The 20510-nt window shown below is 42.2% G+C and overlaps 3 protein-coding genes across 5 annotated transcripts in view; 1 reads left to right on the top strand and 2 right to left on the bottom strand.

Annotated features, from left to right (window-relative positions):
- The window catches only part of HPS3 (HPS3, biogenesis of lysosomal organelles complex 2 subunit 1), an 18757-nt gene extending 13065 nt beyond the window's left edge, over positions 1-5692 (bottom strand). The window contains exons 1-3 of the mRNA XM_026045139.1: positions 5442-5692; positions 4795-5289; positions 1228-1414 (exon numbers count right to left, since the gene is read on the bottom strand). Of these exons, the coding sequence (XP_025900924.1) occupies positions 1228-1414; positions 4795-5289; positions 5442-5664 (905 nt within the window). The 5' untranslated portion in view covers positions 5665-5692. The remainder of the gene's footprint in view (positions 1-1227; positions 1415-4794; positions 5290-5441) is intronic.
- Positions 5693-6602: 910 nt separating this feature from the next.
- Positions 6603-12085, bottom strand: LOC112952427 (tubulin alpha-3 chain). Its single transcript, XM_026045282.1, has 5 exons — positions 12019-12085; positions 10358-10580; positions 9754-9902; positions 8239-8919; positions 6603-7354 (listed from the first exon to the last, which is right to left on the bottom strand). The coding sequence occupies exons 1-5, from the start codon at positions 12019-12021 to the stop codon at positions 7058-7060; spliced, it is 1353 nt and encodes a 450-aa protein (XP_025901067.1). The 5' UTR covers positions 12022-12085; the 3' UTR covers positions 6603-7057.
- A 5562-nt stretch (positions 12086-17647) lies between these two features.
- HLTF (helicase like transcription factor) overlaps positions 17648-20510 on the top strand; it is a 23648-nt gene continuing 20785 nt past the window's right edge. For all 3 annotated transcript variants that reach the window (XM_026045156.1, XM_026045154.1, XM_026045157.1), the window contains exons 1-3: positions 17648-18312; positions 18892-19058; positions 20123-20256. In XM_026045156.1, the coding sequence (XP_025900941.1) occupies positions 18007-18312; positions 18892-19058; positions 20123-20256 (607 nt within the window). In that variant the 5' untranslated portion in view covers positions 17648-18006. The remainder of the gene's footprint in view (positions 18313-18891; positions 19059-20122; positions 20257-20510) is intronic.

The raw sequence follows: 20510 nt of genomic DNA, 5'->3' as shown, positions 1-20510 counted from the left end.
AAAAAAGGAAAGGGGAGGGAGGGGGAAAAAAAAGAAGAGGGCAGAGAGGGCAGAGAACCCACATTTCCAGATACTCTGGACAAGCAAGCAGCAATAATAGCCATAGCTAAAGTTTTAACACTCTTGACACTCTTGTTATTGTGCACTACTGAGCTCTCCTGTTACTCTGCCTACTCTTTATCTAATTAGCATGACGATGCTAACAAGCAAGGTCACATATAAAAGACTATTCCAAACGCTTGCAATCAAAAAATCTTCTTTGCCTACAAGATGACTACATGTTAAAGTTTAAATTCATTGAAAGATAGGTTGTCATTGGTTTGAGTCTTTTTCCCTCCTTTTCATTYGACTGAACCATACACAAAACAGTCCATCTTCAGTCCTGTATTTCCTCCCTAGCACTCAATGTGTCATTTCTTCCCCTGCTTTGCTTTGAAATTCATCAGTGGACTGTGACATTGATTATTCTTCAACTTTGGATGAACATTTAATGGTTTTCATACTAACAAAACAGTGTCCTTTCTTGGTGCTTAAGGTATTTGATAAAATCTGTTCTTACAGATGGACAAAAGAAGAGCATAGTTCTTTCAGACGTACCTAAATCAGGTAACGGTTCATCTGAGGCTGATGAATGCTACAGCATAAATAAAGCATAGGTTTAGTCAGCTGTGCCCCGATTACAATTTCACAGCTTTAAAAGGACTGTTCGTTTTCTTGTACATTATCCTTTAAAGCAGCCTTCTCTATACAACAACTGCTTCAGAAGATGATGTGTAAAATCTGGCTTTAGGGGTTCAACAAGCAAACAATTACAAAAATTATGCTGACAAATGGCAACTCCTCTTGATATCTCACAAGAGTTGCCATGAATGCTCTTCGCAAGATATAAGGAAGCAACGTAGAAAGCAGACAATGTTTAAGCATCACCAAAACTGCAAAATCATTAAAGTTCCATGGCATTTCAAGGAGARTAACTGGTCACATTCCTCAAACAAAATATGGCTTCGGATACACATGACCAAAAATGTTTCACCATTTTGGCAATTCTGCATTTATGCAGTGCAGTATCCTTTATAAATAGTCTCAAAGTCAAAACATCAGAATCATATCTTCAAGAAGATACGAACAAATGTGAATGTAAATGAAATAAGATGTGAATCTTGGCTTCTTAGAAGTATTAGGATACATGTATATACAGCCTATAAAAGAAAAACACATCTTTAATACCTGAAAAGCAGATACCGCACTTGGAAGTACTCTGTACCTTCTGTAGCTAATCCTGTTGATTCCAGCACRATGGGTATCTCACATGACTTACTTTCTTCCCCAAGCAGTTCCACTGGCTTCTGACAGATGACAAATTCATCTGTCTCAAGCTGCACAGTATGCTCTGAAGGGCCATCATCTTTCATACCTTTGAACAATGAAAATGATACATTCATTGTTCAAAACAGTTCCAATAAGAAACTGAGGTGGTACATTAAATACTCCAGTTGCCTAATTAGGGGTCTCRTTCAAACGCTTAGAACATGAAGAGAGCTGGACCTGAAGACAGGAACAGTCTTTCATTTAAAGCCTCAACTGCCATAACACCTAGAAGTCTTGACTCACACACACACACAAAAAAAAAAAAGKCCCACACATAAACTGCTCAATATAAGGCAAGACTCAAATAATCTGTGCTCTATATGGCAAGCTATCAAATAAGAAAAAGCTGAGAATGATCAGAAAGGTTTTAATCTGGGAAAGACCCAGCTATGATAGAATGCTAGGTCTCCTTAAACTCACTTATGATCCAGAAAGCATATTCTTGATTTTAATTAATATAGAATCATAGAATGCCGAAGGTTGGAAGGGACCTCAGAGGTCATCGAGTCCAAYAGCCCTGCTCACGCAGGGTCACCTAGAGCACGTGGCACAGGGCTGCATCCAAGCGGGTTTTAAAGATCTCCAAAGAAGGAGACTCCATAACCTCTCTGGGCAACCTGTTCCAGTGCTCTGTCAACCTCACAGTGAAGAAATGCTTCCTTAAGTTCCTGTGGAACTTTTGGTGCTTCAGTTTGAAGCCATTTCCTCTAGTCCTATCACTGTCCACCACTGAAAAGAAGCCGCCCCCCTCCTCCTCACTGCCTCCCTTGAGGTATTTATACACGCTGATCAGGTCCCCCCTCAGCCTCCTCTTCTCCAGGCTGAACAGGCCCAGCTCTCTCAGCCTTTGCTAATATGGCAGATGTTCCAGGCCTCTGATCATCCTGGTAGCCCTGCGCTGGACTCTCTCCAGCAGCTCCACATCCCTCTTGTACTGGGGAGCCCAGAACTGGACGCAGTACTCCAGATGTGGCCTCACCAGGGCTGAGTAGAGGGGGATGATCACTTCCCTCAATGTGCTGGAGACGCTTTTCTTAATGCACCCCAGGATCCCGTTGGCCTTCTTGGCCACCAGGGCACACTGCTGCCTCATGGTCAACTTGTTGTCCACCATGACACCCAGGTCCCTCTCTGCGGGGCTGCTCTCCAGCAGGTCCACCCCTAATCTGTACTGGTGTCCAGGGTTATTCCTCCCCAAGTGCAGGACCCTGCACTTGCCCCTGTTGAACCTCATGAGGTTTCTCGCCGCCCAGTCCTCCAGTCTGTCCAGGTCCCTCTGGATGGCAGCACAGCCCTCAGGGCTATCAGCTACTCCACCCAGTTTGGTATCGTCAGCAAACTTGCTGAGGGAGCACTCCAGCCCTTCCTCCAGGTCGTTAATGAATAAGTTGAACAGGACCGGACCGAGAACTGACCCCTGGGGGACACCACTAAGTACAGGCCTCCAGCTGGACTCCGCACCATTGACAACCACTCTCTGCACCCTGCCATCGAGGCAATTCCTAATCCACCTCCCCGTCCACACATCTATCCCACACCTTTGGAGCTTGCCCAGGAGGATGCTGTGAGGGACAGTGTCAAAAGCCTTGCTCAAATCCAGATAGATGACATCCACCGCTCTGCCCTCATCTATCCAGCTAGATATTCCTTCGTAGAAGGTGATCAGGTTAGTCAAGCAGGATTTCCCCTTGGTGAATCCATGCTGGCTACTCCTGAGCACCTTCTTCTGCTCCATGTGTCTGGAGAGAGCAGCCAGGATGAGCTGCTCCATCACTTTCCTGGGGATGGAGGTGAGGCTCACGGGCCTGTAGTTACTCGRGTCCTCCTTCTTGCCTTTTTTGAAGACTGGAGTGATGTTGGCTTTCTTCCAGTCCTCCGGCACCTCCCCCGTTCTCCAGGACCTTCGAAAGATGATGGCGAGCGGCTCGGCTAGGACATCTGCCAGTTCCCGCAACACTCTGGGGTGCATCCCATCAGGGCCCATGGATTTGTGGGTGTCGAGGCTCCCTAGATGCTCTCTGACCCACTCTTCCTCTACCCAAGGCAAGCCTTCCTCTCTCTGGCTCTCTTCCTGTGTCCCTAGGGGCTGGGATTCTAGAGGGCTGCCCCTGACAAACACGGAAGCAAAGGCAGCATTCAGCAGCTCTGCTTTGTCCGTGTTTTTTGTAACCAGGGTACCCACCCCATTCACTATTGGACCCACGTTCTCCCTGACCTTCCTTTTGTTATTGATATATTTGATATATATAAATTTGATATATATAAATTTGATATATATAAATTTGATATATATAAATTTGATATATATAAATTTAAGTAATTTTATGTAATTTTAAGTAATAAAAATTAGAGGCATGAAACTATTCTCTGAATTAAGATCTGTCTTCTGTCAATGAGAAAAATTCCAGCCTGCACTCTCCCTATCTGGAAAGTCTTTTTTTAAGCTTTTTTTCCTAGGTAAAGTTTCCACTTCTAAAATAACATCTTTTCATTTTTAATTTTTTCAATTACAAATGAACAACTTTTTGACAAACAACAATTTAAAGACTTTTTTCCATCTTTTCAGAGAGGCAGAAGGTGATTTATACAAGCACAAGTTGCTTGCAATATGGGAGAATACAGCCTACTAACTTAAGCAGTAATCCATTTCTAGGTTTTCTAAGAGTTTATAGCAAACCCCAAAAGAAAACAAAATGCTGAAAAGAGACATGCTTACTCCCTCCTCACCCAGGTTCCGATCTTGAAAATAGGTGCAGAAGTGTACAGGTGTTGCCATAAAATCCCATCTAAAATATCGAATCACGGAATCATTAAGGTTGGAAGGGACCTCTAGAGATCATTTARTCCCCCTGCACGTGCAGGGTCACTTAGAGCATGTTACACAGGCTGCATCCAAGTGGGTTTTAAAGATCCCTTCATAAGGAGGCTCCACAACCTCTCCAGGCAGCCTGTTCCAGGGTTCTGTCACCCTCACTCTCAAGAAATTTTTCCAAGTTCCATGCGTACACCAATAATCATGATCTACTTTGTAGTTCATGAATCGCATTCTGTATTGGCCTCCCACTTCTTACTTTGAAGAGACATTGGGACAGTGTTATCGATGGAAAAAAAAAAACTCTGAATGCAGCACACAGAACTACAACCACTTGGATGTGGCCTTTGATGGCATCACAGAACAGACATAATCCTGTGGCTACAGAGCTTGTACTATCCTGCAAGTGTCTGCAGAGCAAAGGCATATTTGTTTTAGGCCTTGTCTCTAACTACAGGCAGTACAACACGTCCTAAAATATTCAAGGTAACAGTCATACGACTATCTGGAAATATTTTTTGAGGGGTAACAATTTTTATGGAACTACTTTGAAAGTAACAAGAATCAGTTAAAAGATTCTAGCACATATATTTATATGTAGACTCTTCACTTACCTCTGTCCACAGGTGCCTGCAGTGTATTAGCATCACATGCACGTTGCCCCATGCTGTCCGTATCTTGCTGGGCCAGTTCCAGTTTCAGCATCAGGACATCCAGCTCCGTTGTTACGGCTATATATCTGCTACAAAATGCAACTTCAGCTGGAATTACATTATCAATGTGTAAAATTAAGGAGCGTTCAAAATCCAAAACAGTGAAGTTTGGGTTTATGACCAGGTATTTCAAACTGAACATAACCAGTTTATTTTTGCAGCCCACAAGAAGATTTCCATTCACAGGACAACACGAAACGCACAGTGGAGGATCTGAAAGTGGCATTTCCACAATTGACATCTGTTCTTTCAAGGCCTCAGTGTATGACTCTTCCATCTTGTGACCCACCATGCGGACGCACACGCGAGGGCTCCCAGATGACATGCATCTCCAGTTCGTGTATGCTCTTAAGAAAGTTGCTTTGTTTTTCTCTTCAATTGTTACCACATAGTCTCCTGCAGAGAATGGTAGCACCGTTAGCGGCCTTCGAGCCCCCAGTCCAGCACCGCAACCCGCCCGAGCCCCGTGCCCTGCACCGGTACTGTCCCTGTGATCCGCCCGAGCCCTCCGCGGCATCCGGGCGACCCCCCGCGGCGCCGGCGCAAACCTGCGCGGCTGTGCGCCATGCGCAGCACGGCTCCCAGCGTGGCGAAGGAGCCCAGAGGCTCGCAGCGGCCCTGCTCGCGCACGGCGAACACCTCCACCCCGCAGCTGGCCGCCGCACAGGCCACAAAGAGTTCGTCCTGGCCACAGCAAAAGTGCGCCGGCTCCTGCTTGCAGGGCACCACCTGCTGCGACCCGAAAGGGTGCAGGTTGTAGAGCTGCACCATGGCCGCCTCAGTGGCCGCGCCGCCGGGTACAGCCGCACTTCCGCAGCGCGGAGCTGAGCGTGACGGCGCCTGCGCGCACGGCTGCGCCTGCTCCCTGTGCCGCGGTGCTCGGGCCGTTGCTGGGCGGTGTCTCCGCGAGCTCGGTGCCACGTTGGCGCCCTCCGGGACCCTCCCGGTTCGCACGGGACGTCGCTCTGCGTAGGCGGCACCTAGCGCTGGGCTGGGAGGCGCCTMGCGAATGCAGCTCTTGGTCAATGTGCAGTATGTTCCGAGTCGATCCCCTTGCGGTGGGTGGGGTAGGCGGCTCAGAGCGGGGTTAGGCCGTAGTGGCAGCAGCCGAGCACGGGTTGCTCTGGTTGGACTTATTTCAGTATCCTAGATGCAAAAACAAAGGCATTTTTTTTTCTTTAGAACTTCATAAACTGCATACATGGGATGCTATACAAATCCTAGTTACTAGTATTTCTGAAAATAATTTATTTCAGGGTATCTTTAGCATATGTAGTAAAAAAATTAGACTGTTTCCTCTTCTAATTTTATGTAACATATAGAAATTTTCTCACCTTTTCAGGATTCAGAACAATTCCAATTCAGTGGACCACCAGTCTTTACCTGAGCTGACTGTCCTATGAGTTCAGTATTTCATAAATACCTGTAAAATTACTAAATATACTCTTAAAGAATATTCATAAAATACTTAGTTGCTCTAATAGAGCAACTTTGAAAAAATGACAAGGGTATTTTTAAACCAGATGTTAGATCTTTTATTTTTCCTTTTACCTTAAGGAAGTCAAAGGCATGGAACCTTTCCCGTTAGAAAATTTACTTTTTATGGAATGTCCCCCATTTTTTTTCTTTGGAAAATGTTAAGTYTTATGTTAACAATAAATTTAGGATGAAGTACTAGTTCCGTTCAAAAGTGCAATGGCATATAGTACAACTGTAGTCAAATGAATCACTTGTGTACAGTAGTATTAAGTGGTACCTCAAGAACTTCAAGAATTTTTACTTAAGTCTTTTGTGAAGCCAATCTCAAGGGGAGATCCTAAGAGCTCAGTCCGGTTCCTCGATATTGCGCAGACAGACTTGGAATAATCATAATGTTCCGAAACAACCTGAGTGGAAACAGTTTCCTGCTTGGGAGAAAGCAAAATGAAGGTAGGATATGTCATAGAACATGTCAATATCACAGAAAGTTAGACGTGACTTTCTGATTTATTTTACAATTTGCATATGCCTGGATGCCAACAAAAGGTACAAATTAAAATGGTACTTGCTTAGCGAGTATAGAACAGTAGGTAGAACTTTAAAGCTTTATTTGAAAAAATCAAACAAGTGAACAGGATTCTGAATTATTTTTGTTGTTGAAATACATTTTCAGACTTAAGTTTTCTTAATATTCTTCCCCTTCTTCAGCTTCTGCTTCCACTGAATCTACTCCAACTTCTTCATAATCTTTTTCAAGGGCAGCCAGATCTTCTCGAGCCTCAGAAAATTCTCCTTCCTCCATTCCTTCTCCAACATACCAGTGTACAAAGGCACGCTTAGCATACATGAGATCAAATTTATGGTCAAGACGAGCCCATGCTTCAGCAATAGCAGTTGTGTTACTCAGCATACACACAGCTCGTTGCACTTTTGCAAGGTCACCACCTGGCACCACAGTTGGAGGCTGATAGTTAATTCCCACCTTCAAGAAAAGAAAATAAAAACTTCTGCAGTGAATGCTAATCCTTCAAAACGTATTTCTGTCATTAATTTAAAAAAACACACCATAGTTATGAAGAAATAAACAAGCTTATCATTACTTTTTATCAAAACTGTTAACAAAATCCTAATTACAGGATCAAGTCAACTTGGACTAGCATTGAGATAGGCTGATCTATAGTATTGCTTTCCCTGCAGATTATGGTATGTAATGTGTAGGAACAAAAATGAGCCTAGAGGGACCATGGAAGAAACCAGTGAAAGTGAGAGCTAACTGTAGAGTCTAAGATAAAGGTCTGGTCTTTCCAAATCCTGAGTGTGTGGTTAATAGTTGGACAAAATCCTTGATGGAGAATCTGATATTGATCTGGTAAAAAGTCTACATTTGGGAGTTTAAAAAAAAAAACATACAAACAAAACAAAAAACTATTGCCCCAGCAGTAGAAGTGGGCCCTACTAAAGTTGTGTCATTGGAATACAGACCTAGCAGTTAACAGCATCTGTCATTTTAACATATCTTTAATTGTTTTGAGAAGTTACTTCATTGAAGTACTACTCAGATCACTGAAAACAGTGTTTTCAGTTTAACTAACTTTTGTCAAGTTTAACATATATAATAAAAATACAGTGTAATTATTCAGTAGTCATCTATTTGTAAACTGTTTTCACATCCTCAGTACTGCCTATGCATATAATTGTTACGTTTATGTTCATAACTTTATATGGAATTTTCATTCCTGTTGCAATAGCTAACATTTTAGAATGCTCAGAAGCAACGACATTATGATACTGTAGAATGATTGCCTTCAAATACTATGCAATTCCTAATACTTCCTATATCAGATAATTTCTAAGTTACGCAAGTACCTTGAATCCAGTTGGGCACCAATCCACAAACTGAATGGTTCGCTTAGTCTTGATAGTAGCAATAGCTGCATTAACATCTTTGGGAACAACATCACCTCTATATAGCATACAGCAGGCCATATACTTGCCATGACGAGGGTCACATTTTACCATTTGGTTGGCTGGTTCAAAACAAGCATTGGTAATTTCAGCCACTGATAACTGCTCATGGTATGCTTTTTCAGCAGAGATGACAGGGGCATATGTTGCAAGAGGAAAATGGATTCGTGGATATGGAACAAGGTTAGTCTGAAACTCTGTCAGATCTACATTGAGGGCTCCATCAAAACGCAAGGAGGCTGTGATGGAGGAGACAATTTGCCCAATTAGTCGATTTAAATTGGTATAAGTAGGCCGCTCAATATCAAGATTGCGACGACATATATCATAAATAGCTTCATTATCTACCATGAAAGCACAGTCTGAATGCTCCAATGTTGTGTGGGTAGTTAGAATTGAGTTGTAGGGTTCCACTACAGCAGTGGAAACCTGTGGTGCTGGATAAATTGCAAACTCTAATTTAGATTTTTTGCCGTAGTCAACAGAGAGCCTTTCCATGAGGAGAGATGCAAATCCTGAACCAGTGCCGCCTCCAAAACTGTGAAAGATAAGGAAACCTTGCAGCCCTGTACACAGATCAGCCTATAATGGGATAAAAAAAAAAAGGTAGGAGAAAAGAAAATGCTATTAATGACTTTGGAGATGGTAATATTAAATAAAAGTAATAGTAATAAGAATAATTTTTATTAGTTTTAGATTGTTATAATAAAAATACCGGCATCCTTGAAGTTGCATACCTTTTATTCAGAACTGCTAGTGTCTCTTTGTACCCTCTACTGAACATTAACAGTTTCGTGTGAAAGAGCTGAATTRGTCATTGATGTCACTTTAATACTACTGTAAGCAAGAACAGCTGTACACCACTATTAAATTAGAAAAAATATATAACTGGGTTACAGCGTTGGGAAAGCAAACAGATTCTATTCAAGCATGCAGTAAGTATCAAAGTGTTGAAAGCAAGTTTTTTGATGTTTCCTAATTTAACTAGTCAGGCAATCAGTTTTTCACTTTGAATTACATCATCATATGAATTTTTCCCAATATGATGTCAGAATATACTAGAAAAAATATTTTAAATTGCTAAACGTTCAACTAAGTCCTGAGGTTTAACGTACCAGAAATGTTTTGCATGATGCATAACAGCATGATTCAAGTTGAAAATAACAAAACATTAGTGTGTAATGCCATAACTACACTCATTTAGGGGATTTATAATGTTATGAGGAATCCTTAAAATACCTTCAGACAATGATGTTTCAGTTGTTTAAAAAAAGCTGTTTTTATGGAGTGAATAGTTATTTAACTCAGATGAGAGGGAGGTAGGGCAGGGAGATCAACTTAAAAATATTACCCATGCTTAAAAGCAAAGAACAGTATCAGTTATTTTAAATACTGACTTGTAGTGTAAATGCTTACCAGTTTGCGAATCCGATCTAGCACTAGATCAACAATCTCTTTTCCAATGGTATAATGGCCTCTGGCATAATTATTTGCTGCATCTTCCTTCCCAGTAATGAGCTGTTCAGGATGGAATAACTGCCTATATGTGCCTGTACGTACTTCATCTATGAATAAAGAAAATCAAAGTAACACAAGGACATAACACCGATCTGCTCAATTTTTTGTGCTGATAGTAACTACGTATTAAGTAAGCCTACAAGCCAAAATAAAATGTAGATGCTAGCTGTAGACACTGGCTATTCCTGCAGCTTGTTTAAATTATTGTAAATGATTGGCACAACTTCAGCCCCTTTGTTTAAAGGAAAACAGATGCTTCCAAAGCAATGTTTGAATTCATGAATATGGAGGTAGTTCAAAAAACTATATAGACAAGATTCTGAATAGAAATTAAACCAATCTCTATATACAATACAGCAATTTAGGGATTTTCCACAGGCTGTAAAACAGTTCATTTTTTCCAAGTGTTACCCTGAGAAAGACCATATTTCAATTCTTTCAGATTCAAAGAAGTGAAGAAAATAGCACTTCATATGAAAAATATTTGAAGTTTGGTACATACCAACTACAGTTGGCTCAAGGTCCACAAATACCGCTCTGGGAACATGTTTACCAGCTCCTGTCTCACTGAAGAAAGTGTTAAATGAATCATCTCCACCTCCAATAGTTTTATCACTGGGCATCTGACCATCAGGTTGGATCCCGTGTTCCAGACAATACAATTCCCAGCATGCATTGCCAATCTGAACACCAGCCTGACCGACATGGATAGATATGCATTCACGCTGCAAATTAAAAAAATAATTAAAACAGGGGGTACAGACATACCTGTCCTCCAGATGTAATTGTCATTAGTAACTAGTTATCTGGGGGCTTTATTACCATTATTCTTCTATTGCAATTATTGCCTGGCAATGTCTAAGTGGTGATAGTACTGATGAAATTGTCTGCTGCTGGGAAGACTGCACTTACCTCAGCTGACCTTGATAGAGGGTTTAGATTTTAGGGGCTATAGATGGCATATTTTGTATAAGCACATGGGATGAAAACACCATCCCTTACCATGCTGGATGCATATTGTTTCTTTGATATTCTTGCTATTTTTTTCACTTTTCTTTAATTGGAAGACTTCTATATATAGTAGTAACTCAAAATTTCTTCAATTTGTTGCCAGGTCATGCATACAGTAAACATTGCATGAACCTTCCCTGTATAGTATCTCATAATAATGCTTTATTTAATAATAAAGAGATATTCGGTCACTGACAATCTCTATGTGTTTGGATTCCTCTACTAACCTATCTCAGTGTCCCAATCAAGTGTCATCTGCCCACTTTTTATGAGCTTTGATAAAGCTAAGCATGTAGGTTGTATACATTTGTTCTCAATAAATTCTTTTCCCCCTCCTTACATCAGAAACTTAAATAACCTTCTAGCTGGTTGTTACCACATCTCTAGGAAAAGTGGAAGTGGAAAAGAAAAAAGTAGGGTGTTTGGACACATCTTTCCAATCTCGTCTCCTTGATTCCATGTTTTAATTCTCACCATCGTGGTTTTGTCAGTGAAATTAGCTGCCCTCATTTCCACGTCCATTCAGTCTGCCCCGTATTTCCATGGCTTTCTTGCCACCTGACCATTTCCAGCTTCCTGCTACTTGCCGACATGTGACTTTCTGGGCCTGAGGAAGAGGCGCCAAAGCTCAACCACCAATCCCGCCCCTTCGGCAATGCGCCTCTCGCCACCAAACGGCGCCACGCTATTGGCCGTCGCTCAGACTCCTCTCCTCTGATTGGCTGCGCACAACGCTCACAAGATTTGAAAACCAAGACAATCAAAGTGGAAGCATAACGGTTGGTTCATGACACCTCATTTCGTATCATCTCTTTGCTACTCGAGTCTGTTCGAGTGTTTTAGTCTGCTCCTTATCTTCCCTCTACTATTTAGTGCACCCGGCATGCTATTAAGAGCACTTCATTGCTTTTGTATACGCTCTCATCCAACTACATACGCACCCCTTTCCACACCTAACCTCCCCCGAACTGTTTTACACAAGTTTCTCTCCTCCCAAATCATTCCACCTTGCTGCTGCTGCAAAACCTCCTCACGGGTGCTCCCTACAAGTCTTGTTCCAGCACACGCAACCCTGAACTCCCCGGACCTGTCACAAAAGATGCGGTCCCCAATTCCCCTTCTCTCCCCAGTCACGAGGATCCCGTTTCCCACCATGTTGCCTTGCTGAGGTTAGGAGTTTCGGCTATGCCAGACCGCGTCCGCCTCTCTGCGCCGAACAGCACCAACTGTCAACGGTCACCCGCCTCGCGCCTCACGCCCGCGCGCCCTGCCTTCCCATTGGCTGGTTCCAGTACTGTGCGGCGGGGAATGGAGGCCTCTGATTAGCTGAGCGTCGTCGTCTTCCCACGTGGGGTGGTGGTTGTTACACTCTGGACTGCAGGCGCGCGGGCTGCTCGCGCCCCCCTGAGCGGGAAAGCGCTGAGGCGGTGCCGCGCGGCGGGCGTGGGGCTGGGCGCGGAGCCGGAGACCCCCGCGCTCCTTGAGGCGCTCATCTCGCCTCAGTGCGTGCCTTCTGCCCTCAGTGGGTGTCCTAGCGGGGACCAGCGGCGAGCGGTTGCTCTCGCACCGGCTCCGCAGGCTTCTGGAAGTGGCAATGGCAGCAGAGTGCTGCCCGGCTGGAGATGCTTCGTACCGCGGCCGGCTTGACGAGGTCGCGAGGAGGGTGCGGAGTGTSGGGGGCGGCGCGTGGTGTCCCTCCACAGCGGCCGCGAGGAAAAGTGCGGCGTGAGAGGCCGCAAGTGCCCTCCAGCGGTAGAAATGAGGCTTTCAGAGCAGAAGGTTTGATGCTTTCTGCGGGAGCTGCCGCACCACAGGCTTCAGCTGTGTCAGGCAAAACTTGGTGCTTTTCCAGTGTTCGGGGTGTACCCTCCTCGTGTGACCGCTACTGCATAGAGATTCCTCATGGTGGGTGCAGGAGGCTGCAACAGAGAGAAGACCGGGCTGGTCCGCAGAAATGCAGTAAATGCATTGTGAGTTTCTTTAGTAGGAGCAGGGATTATTGTCATGTAACACCAGTTATGCAAAGCAGTCTGAGAGATCTCATAGAGAAAAAATATATATAGCTAAAACTTTTATTTTTTTTATTGCATTTTCAGTCCAAATTGTAAAGTATTTCAGTCTAAATAGTTCTTTGTGCTTGTTCCAACCTTTGACTTTTTAACCTGGTCATTTCTTATTAATGGTCTTGTATGAAGGAATATTCAGTCCAGGTTGTTCTCTCTGATGAAGTTAGTGAAATTTGAAGAAAAAAATATTTTGTTCAGACGGCTGCCTGAAAGTAACAAATGCGGGGGGAGGAGGGGAAGCGTTACTTTAATCTTCAAACAATTCACATTCTATTCATGCAAACTATATTCTTGCTATGTATTCAAAAACCTACACTAAGCTGAAGATGCTCTTTGTTTCGGGGGTTTGCCCATAAGGCTTGATTTCAGATTCTTAGTAAGATCTCTCTGCAAGCAATTGGCAACCAACCATCCTTATGAAAGCTGCACTTAACCAATTGCAATTCTGAAAGCAGCCTAAAATTGAGATCAGTGCCTGGTACCTGCTAGTGTTGTGCTGCTTGTTTGTTCAGTGAAGACTGCCGTGATAAAAGATATCTTCATCATGGTGTTGATGGATCATCTGTCCTGAAGCTTCACTTAAGCAATGTGGCTAAGGACTGTGTTTAAGATGGTTTCATTTATCATGTGATCCTGTAAAGCCATGAGAGCTTTCAGATGGCTGCTTAGTTTCTGTGGTATTTTTTCTGGGTGCATGTGGATGCCTAGTCATTGTAAAATTTAAGACGGAGCCAGACTGTGGCACCAAGTCTGCAAGCTCTCTTATTTGCTAGATGATTCAAATCCTTATGTCTCTGTACAATGAGAGATGATGGCACCAGAAGAAGAAATTGTTGCAGTTCCATCTGTGTGCTTAGTTTGTGCTTAATAATATAATTAGTGTTTGGATTGCCGCTGAGTTGAATAAGTTCCCCAGTACATTATTTTTGTGATCCTTAATAATGGATAAATTTGAAAGTGATTGAAAGTTTTAAATAGTATTTTTCCCCCGTGTATTCCAGGCAGTCTGTTCTATTTTTTTTTCTTCATTTTTCTGCAAAACTTCCATGTTGAGAGAGCAAAATATTAGCAGTTCATGTGATTGCATGTGAATGAATTTCTTCATTTTTTGATACAGTAAAAATGCAACAGAAAAGGTAGATGTAGTGTGTTAGCTTTAATTCAGATTTTTAAATGAAAGCTACAGCATACTATTGTAGTTAGTTAAAAGTTAAATATTCTACATTAAAAATGCATATAGATACATATAGATAAATAATACTAAGTCATTACTAGCCCAAGTATATGAACTGGCTTATGTTCACCACTGCTTAACATGGTAACAGTTACAGTTCCAGAAACAGGACATTTGAAAATATACTCACTTCAGCATTTATAATTTGTTAATTCTCCTCATTTTTAAAGTTGCCAGATACCTTGCGTGTCTATGATAGAAATGCACCAGAGTCCTTGCTTTTATATATATGTACACACGTGTGTGTGTGTGTGTGTGTATATATAATGATTTTGAAATAAAAAAGTTGGTAAGATTTCTTTGCTAGTCAAAAAGTCAGTGTATGAGTTATATTAGAATGATGGGTAACTAAGCAAATTGGGCGGACTCTTAGGTAAAATCCTTGCTATGGTCATACAAAGCATGGAAAGGCTCAGATTTTTGGCAGTGGCCCTTTCCAAGAGGTGGTGCTTCTCATCAKCAGCAGCAGCAGTAGCAGCAGCAGCAGCAGTAGCAGCAGCAGCAGTGTTTATGTCTTTCCTTTGTAGCATCTTTTCAGCAACTAGCCTGAGTCTCCTAGACTTGTCGCTAATGCTTTTTGTCGCTGTTTTGTGCCTTTTCTTGTTCTGGAAGACAGGCAAAATGATATTTTCCAATATTGCTGAGAAGTCTTGAGCTATCTCTTGAGTATTAAAGGGGAAATCTGTAAGCTTGCATTTAGTCTTAAAAAAAAATCTGAAAGGACTTGATGTCTGATCACCACTTTATACGTAGCTACTAAACTTCTGATGAAGAAAATACAGTCATTTTAAAAACACAAACTATAAATTATATATAAACTATACCTAACGCTTAGGTATGTGTTAGTGTATGTTGATCTTCAACCACTGTGTGTTGATGTTCAAGGTGTTCTCAGCCATATGAATCATACCAGACACAAAAATAACCAAACTGAAGTATAACTGTGATTTTAAAGATGTCCAGGTCTATGTTTGTGGTCTGTAGAAAATCAGACAAGAAAAATCTTACAAGCATAGTATGAAATGCAAGAGAATTCACACTGAGGGGAAATAGCATGGGGATAGGAAGGAAGGAAGGAGGGAAGGAAGGAACGAACCTTGGTTTCTGAAGGACTTTTAATATTTAAAGCTGAATGCAGGGAGGAAGGGGACAGGCTGTTTTCACTGGTGGCCAGCGACAGGACGAGGGGTAATGGCCACAAGCTGAAGCACAGKAAGTTCCRTCTCCAGGTGAGGAGSAACTTCTTTACTGTTAGGGTGACAGAKCAGTGGAACAGGCTRCCCAGGGAGGTTGTGGAGTCTCCTTCTTTGGAGGTCTTCAAAACCCTCCTGGATGCCACCCTGTGTCACATGCTGTAGGTGTGCCTGCTTGAACAGGAAGGTTGGACTAGATGATCTGTAGAGGTCCCTTCCAACCTTAAATATTCTGTGATTCTGTGAATGTGAAGCAATATTAAATGTCAGGAGAGAGCAGTGAACTGTTTCAGTCATATTATTCTGAGTTCAAGACACTCTATTGTGAGTTTTTGTGGCACTGTGGATGTTGGAAGTAGAGTATTAGACTCTGCTCCCTTGATGGTCTCCTGGTTTGTCCAAAAACGGAATTCTGCAGCATGGATTGCCAGAGTAAGGAACCAAAAGCAAATAGTCTGGTTTGTAAAAGAAATTCGTTAGGAAAATTGCTGTGAATGAACTGTGTTTGCTACTTTGGGATTTGATAAATCTGCAAATCCTTGTAAGTTCTATCAGTTTTGTCCAGAAGTATATAGAAGTACTTTTATAAAATCATAGTCTTCTTTTCTTTTTGGAAATTTATAGCTTTATTATAAAAGTTGTAGTAGAAATTGTATTCGGTATTTGTGACCTTAAAATTTGAATGGACCAAAAGCAGAGGTTTAAAATTCCATCTTATATCATTGAATCTGTGAGAATTTCTCTGTAAATTCAAGAAAAGGCTTTTGCTTGAATAACATTTCTATTTGCAAGATCTCTTAGACTGAAATCAAAAGCAATTTTTAAAGGATGGAGAAACACCCTCTTAAAACAACCAAGAATTATGGCAATGCGTCTCTAAGAGACTGAACCATCTGTACTTTTTCAGTTTCGTATAACTGCAAATACTGTCTACAATCAATGTAGGAACTTTCACAGGTCTGTCTCAATACTGCAAAGCGATGCATGCTTTTAACTACCGCTGACCAAGGTGGTCTTCAGAATCCATGCAGGAACTTATAAATATACTSTATCTGTTACTAGTGCACCAAGTGCTTTTACCGAGCTACTCTGTAAATCAGACTACTATTTTGAGTTTTCACAAAACGCGATTGTGGCAGTCTGTGGGTATTTATTTCCTGGCGTCTTTCCAAACCCATGAGCARTATTACCCCGCTTATCACTGTTTATCACTGTTCGGGTTAATTGCACGCGTCCCACGTCACTGCCGATGTCCGGCGCGGGCCGCCCCGAGCAGTGGCCGAGGCGGGAAGACGGGGCCAGGCCGAGCCACCCGCTTTGCGCCGCCGATGCCTGATGGGGAAGCAAGGAAGACACTGCCCCCGTCGGGTTCGCGCTGTCGCTATTGGTCGGCATCCGCGCCTGTCCGGCGGCGATTGGCGGTGGCCATTTGTCAGTCAGGCCTGAGGCGCGGGGCGGTGCGAGGCCGGTCTGAGCGGTGCCAAGGCCGCCGCCATGTCGTGGAGGCCTTGCAAGTGAGGCGGGGGCGGTGGCGGCGTGCGGGCGGCCGGGCGCGCTGTGCTCGGTCGCCAGCGGCGGCCTCGGTGGCCGCTGGCTGCTCCATGGCTCGGCGGGCGCCTCCGGGCTGGCGGGCGCGGCAGAGAGCGTGGGGGGCCTGCGGCGCCTTCTGCCCGCCACGCCGGGCCTTCTAAGCCACTCCTGAGTCCCGCAGGGCGGGCGGCTCTGCCTTTGCTAGTCCCCTGCCACCTGCTCSGCAAACTGCTCAAGTGGTTCTGGCGATTGAGAACATGCAGTGTGGACAGGGGTTCTAGGTGTTAGGTTGCAAAGACACCAACGGGTAGCAATGCCGCGCTGCAGAGAAMGCATGAAATGTGATTTTCAAAAGACCTTGAGCAGTTACATGCTTGTTTAAGCGCGTATGAAGATTTTGCTGCCGCATGTTATTAAAAACAACCCTTGACTTGTTTGCTTTAACTTGAATGTGCATCTGACCTGTGACAGCAGGCCTTTCTATCCATTAGTTACCATTCCGGTGCAGGGGTTGTTAGGTGTTTCTTTTCATCAGAGAGGGAACCTGGCAGCTGGAAACTTACAGTGCAGATAAACAGTGTCAGTCCTTGTGTCAGGTTGGAGTAGCTGGTTATTTCTAAAGCTATATAAAGCACTGAAGAGGGATGTTAAGGTGTAATAGAAGTATAGGGAACTGTTTTGTTAGCTTTGCAACTCACAAGTATGTCTATTCCTCTTTGATGTCTCTTGTGGATCTATAGGAATGAAGTCATAAATACAACTGGTTATCGACACTTTTATGACCTTTCTCTTAGATCCAATAAACTGGTGTTTGAGAAGCACGTGGAAAGGCTACTGCGCCAACTGCAATTGGAAACATAACTACATCTGCAAGAATAATAGTAATTCTTAGTGTTGTTGACCAAGAAACTCCTGCAAGGGAATATATGATAAAACGTGCACRTACTTTAGTCAGTTATGTTGTCGACTCTTCTTCATTGTAATTTGATTAAATGAAATCATTGGAGATAAAAATGCAGAAAAATATAATTTAACATAAGGGTTTTTTTACTCTTTCCAGGTAAATATTATCACAATAAAATTGTTAGACCTAGGTTTATAAGTGGCCATCATTTAAATGGATGAAAATAGTGATTACAAAGAAATACCATTCAGTTATTATTCATTTTTGTTAAGTAATTGTCAATTAATTTATGTTGTGTCATTCTGCAGAAGTACTGCATGGGGGTGCTCACCACAAAACTTGCACACAGGAGACAGAAACTATTCACAGAATTCGTCTTCTGAGTTTTGCTCCCACCTTGGGTTAGAAGGCTCCTCCACTGGTGACACTTTTGGAACAAATGAGGAGGAGGCGGACTCAGCTATCTTATATGGAACTTTGCGAGGAACTATTGTTGGATTACGATACTACACAGGAGTTGTAAGTTCATGATAAATAATAAAGCAGAACAAAGAGCTGTGGCCAGCTTAAAAAAAAAAAAAAAAACTTTAATTATAAAATTTTCCATGATTTTTGACTAAGCGTAAGGTCAGTAGACCTTTATATTTGCCCCCCACCTCCACCTTGCTGTATTCAAAATTCTTCATGGGAAATATATAATATAAAACTTTATGTTTCAAAATACAATTAAAATACAAATCTGATTTGGTTATTTAGTAGATCACTCATCTGCTGGCTCAAAGCGACGGAAAGCAAGAAATTGTGTAGGTCCTTGAGCTGTTTAGGCTGACCAAAAGAGATGCATCTTCCTTTACAAAACAGGTTTTTAAAGACTTAAGTTCATTTGATGTGTGGGTGGTTGGATATAGTTCTTGCTCTCCAGAGTACTTTTTAAATTGCTGACATTAGTTTAATCTTTTGTAATGCTTTTGGTATTTTGAGTAAATTGTAGATTATTACTGTGACTGAACAAAATAATATGCTATATTAACTTTAAGTTTCAGGACATTTGAATAAGTGTATATTAAATATTTCTGCATGGGATCTTGTTTTTGTTAGGTTAATAACAATGAAATGGTTGCATTGCAAAGGGAGCCCAATAATCCCTATGATAAAAATGCTGTGAAAGTAAGGAATGTGAATGGAGACCAAGTAGGTCATATTAAAAAAGAACTAGCAGCAGCATTGGCAGGCATTATGGACAACAAACTAGCAGTAATTGAAGGGTAAGTGGGCAAATTATTATTTTAGTTCCATGAATATAAGCTAAAGGAAGCGTTTTGTTTTGACACCACTGTCTGAAAAATGAATTTGCTGCCCAGTGAGCAGTGAGCCAGTGCACAGGAGAGACATGCACAGGAGAGATGATTGCTTCTTTATTTTGGATTTGTGCAAGATGGAGTGCTCCATGATCTCCCACAAATTCAGCCCACACTACTGACTTTGTGAACTGTATATAAACACACAGTGAGCATCCCAAGTGCATCCCTCTTACACTAATTGGTTAGTAATTTACATACAATTATAATTTCCCTTAATTTTTGCAGTTATAATTCTGGCTCTTATTATGCATACTCAGGAGAATGGTTTTCACCTTCTTCACCTTCACCAGGGCAAGGATCTTTATGACCTCTGGGCATGACTTTTAGTTTTATAATGAAAGCAGTTCACTTAAGGATACATGGGCCTTGAGTTTTCTTATCGGCTTGCGAAGTGTTAAAAAAATTTCAGGTTTTAATGAGCAGCTCTAGGTTGTCCTTGATTAAAGAACGCTAACCGTCTGCTCTGTTTGGTCTACTAATAAGTTTTCTCCCATCCTACCAAGATAGAGAGAACATYTGTTCCACTTAAACAAGGTGAATCATCCCCATCCTGCAACAGTACTGGCATATTCTGAAAACTATTCCRATTACTCTCTTTTGGCAGAAACAACAGCTTACACTAATATGATGATCAAAGCTTCATTTTTTCAGACTGTTCACTCTCTTGAAGTATCTACATCTAAATTAGTTACATCTAATTCTTTCCCATATATGATAACATTCAGAGGTGCTAGTGTGACCAAATTCCTGAAGGAAAAGCCATTATGGAATCCTTAGACTGTGTGTGGTAGCATCTCTAGAAGGCTTTAGGTCTCATACTGCATAAGCTTGTCTGCTAAATTGTATCTTTTGAGTGAATATGAACACTTTGGAATACCTTTCACTGAAAAAATAGCAAGTTCATTGTAAAAGTTTTAAAAGTTTAAAGATTAATGAGGTATTCTGTCTTGTTTTTTGATTTTTAATAGGATTGTCCCTTATGGAGCAAAAAATGTCTTTACCATGCCTGTACAAATGAGTTTTTGGGGAAGAGAAGAAAACAAGGAAGCTGTGCTAGATCAGCTAAAAATGCATGGATTAAAATTGGCTCCTCCTTTGAAAGGTAAGTCTTGAACTTCTGGTTTTTAAAATACTGAACCTCCTACTCTTTGGAACAAATATTTAATCATAGAATCATAGAATGCCGAAGGTTGGAAGGGACCTCAGAGGTCATCRAGTGCAACTCCCCTGCTCATGCAGGGTCACCTAGAGCACGTGGCATAGGGCTGCATCCAAGCGGGTTTTAAAGATCTCCAAAGAAGGAGACTCCACAACCTCTCTGGGCAACCTGTTCCAGTGCTCTGTCACCCTCACAGT

This window comes from Nothoprocta perdicaria, unplaced genomic scaffold, assembly GCF_003342845.1.
Source record: "Nothoprocta perdicaria isolate Ctin4 unplaced genomic scaffold, notPer1 scaffold_4, whole genome shotgun sequence".
Taxonomy (NCBI): Eukaryota; Metazoa; Chordata; class Aves; order Tinamiformes; family Tinamidae; genus Nothoprocta; species Nothoprocta perdicaria.
The sequence above is the reverse complement of the archived record's forward strand: the minus strand, read 5'-3'. Positions and strand labels throughout refer to the sequence as shown.

Coding starts and splice junctions, on each gene's coding strand:
- LOC112952427 (XM_026045282.1), bottom strand. Junction 9,903..10,357: donor CCTTGAGCCAACTGTAGTTG/GTATGTACCAAA, acceptor CTTTATTCATAG/ATGAAGTACGTACAGGCACA. Junction 7,355..8,238: donor GGTGCCCAACTGGATTCAAG/GTACTTGCGTAA, acceptor CTTTTCTTGAAG/GTGGGAATTAACTATCAGCC.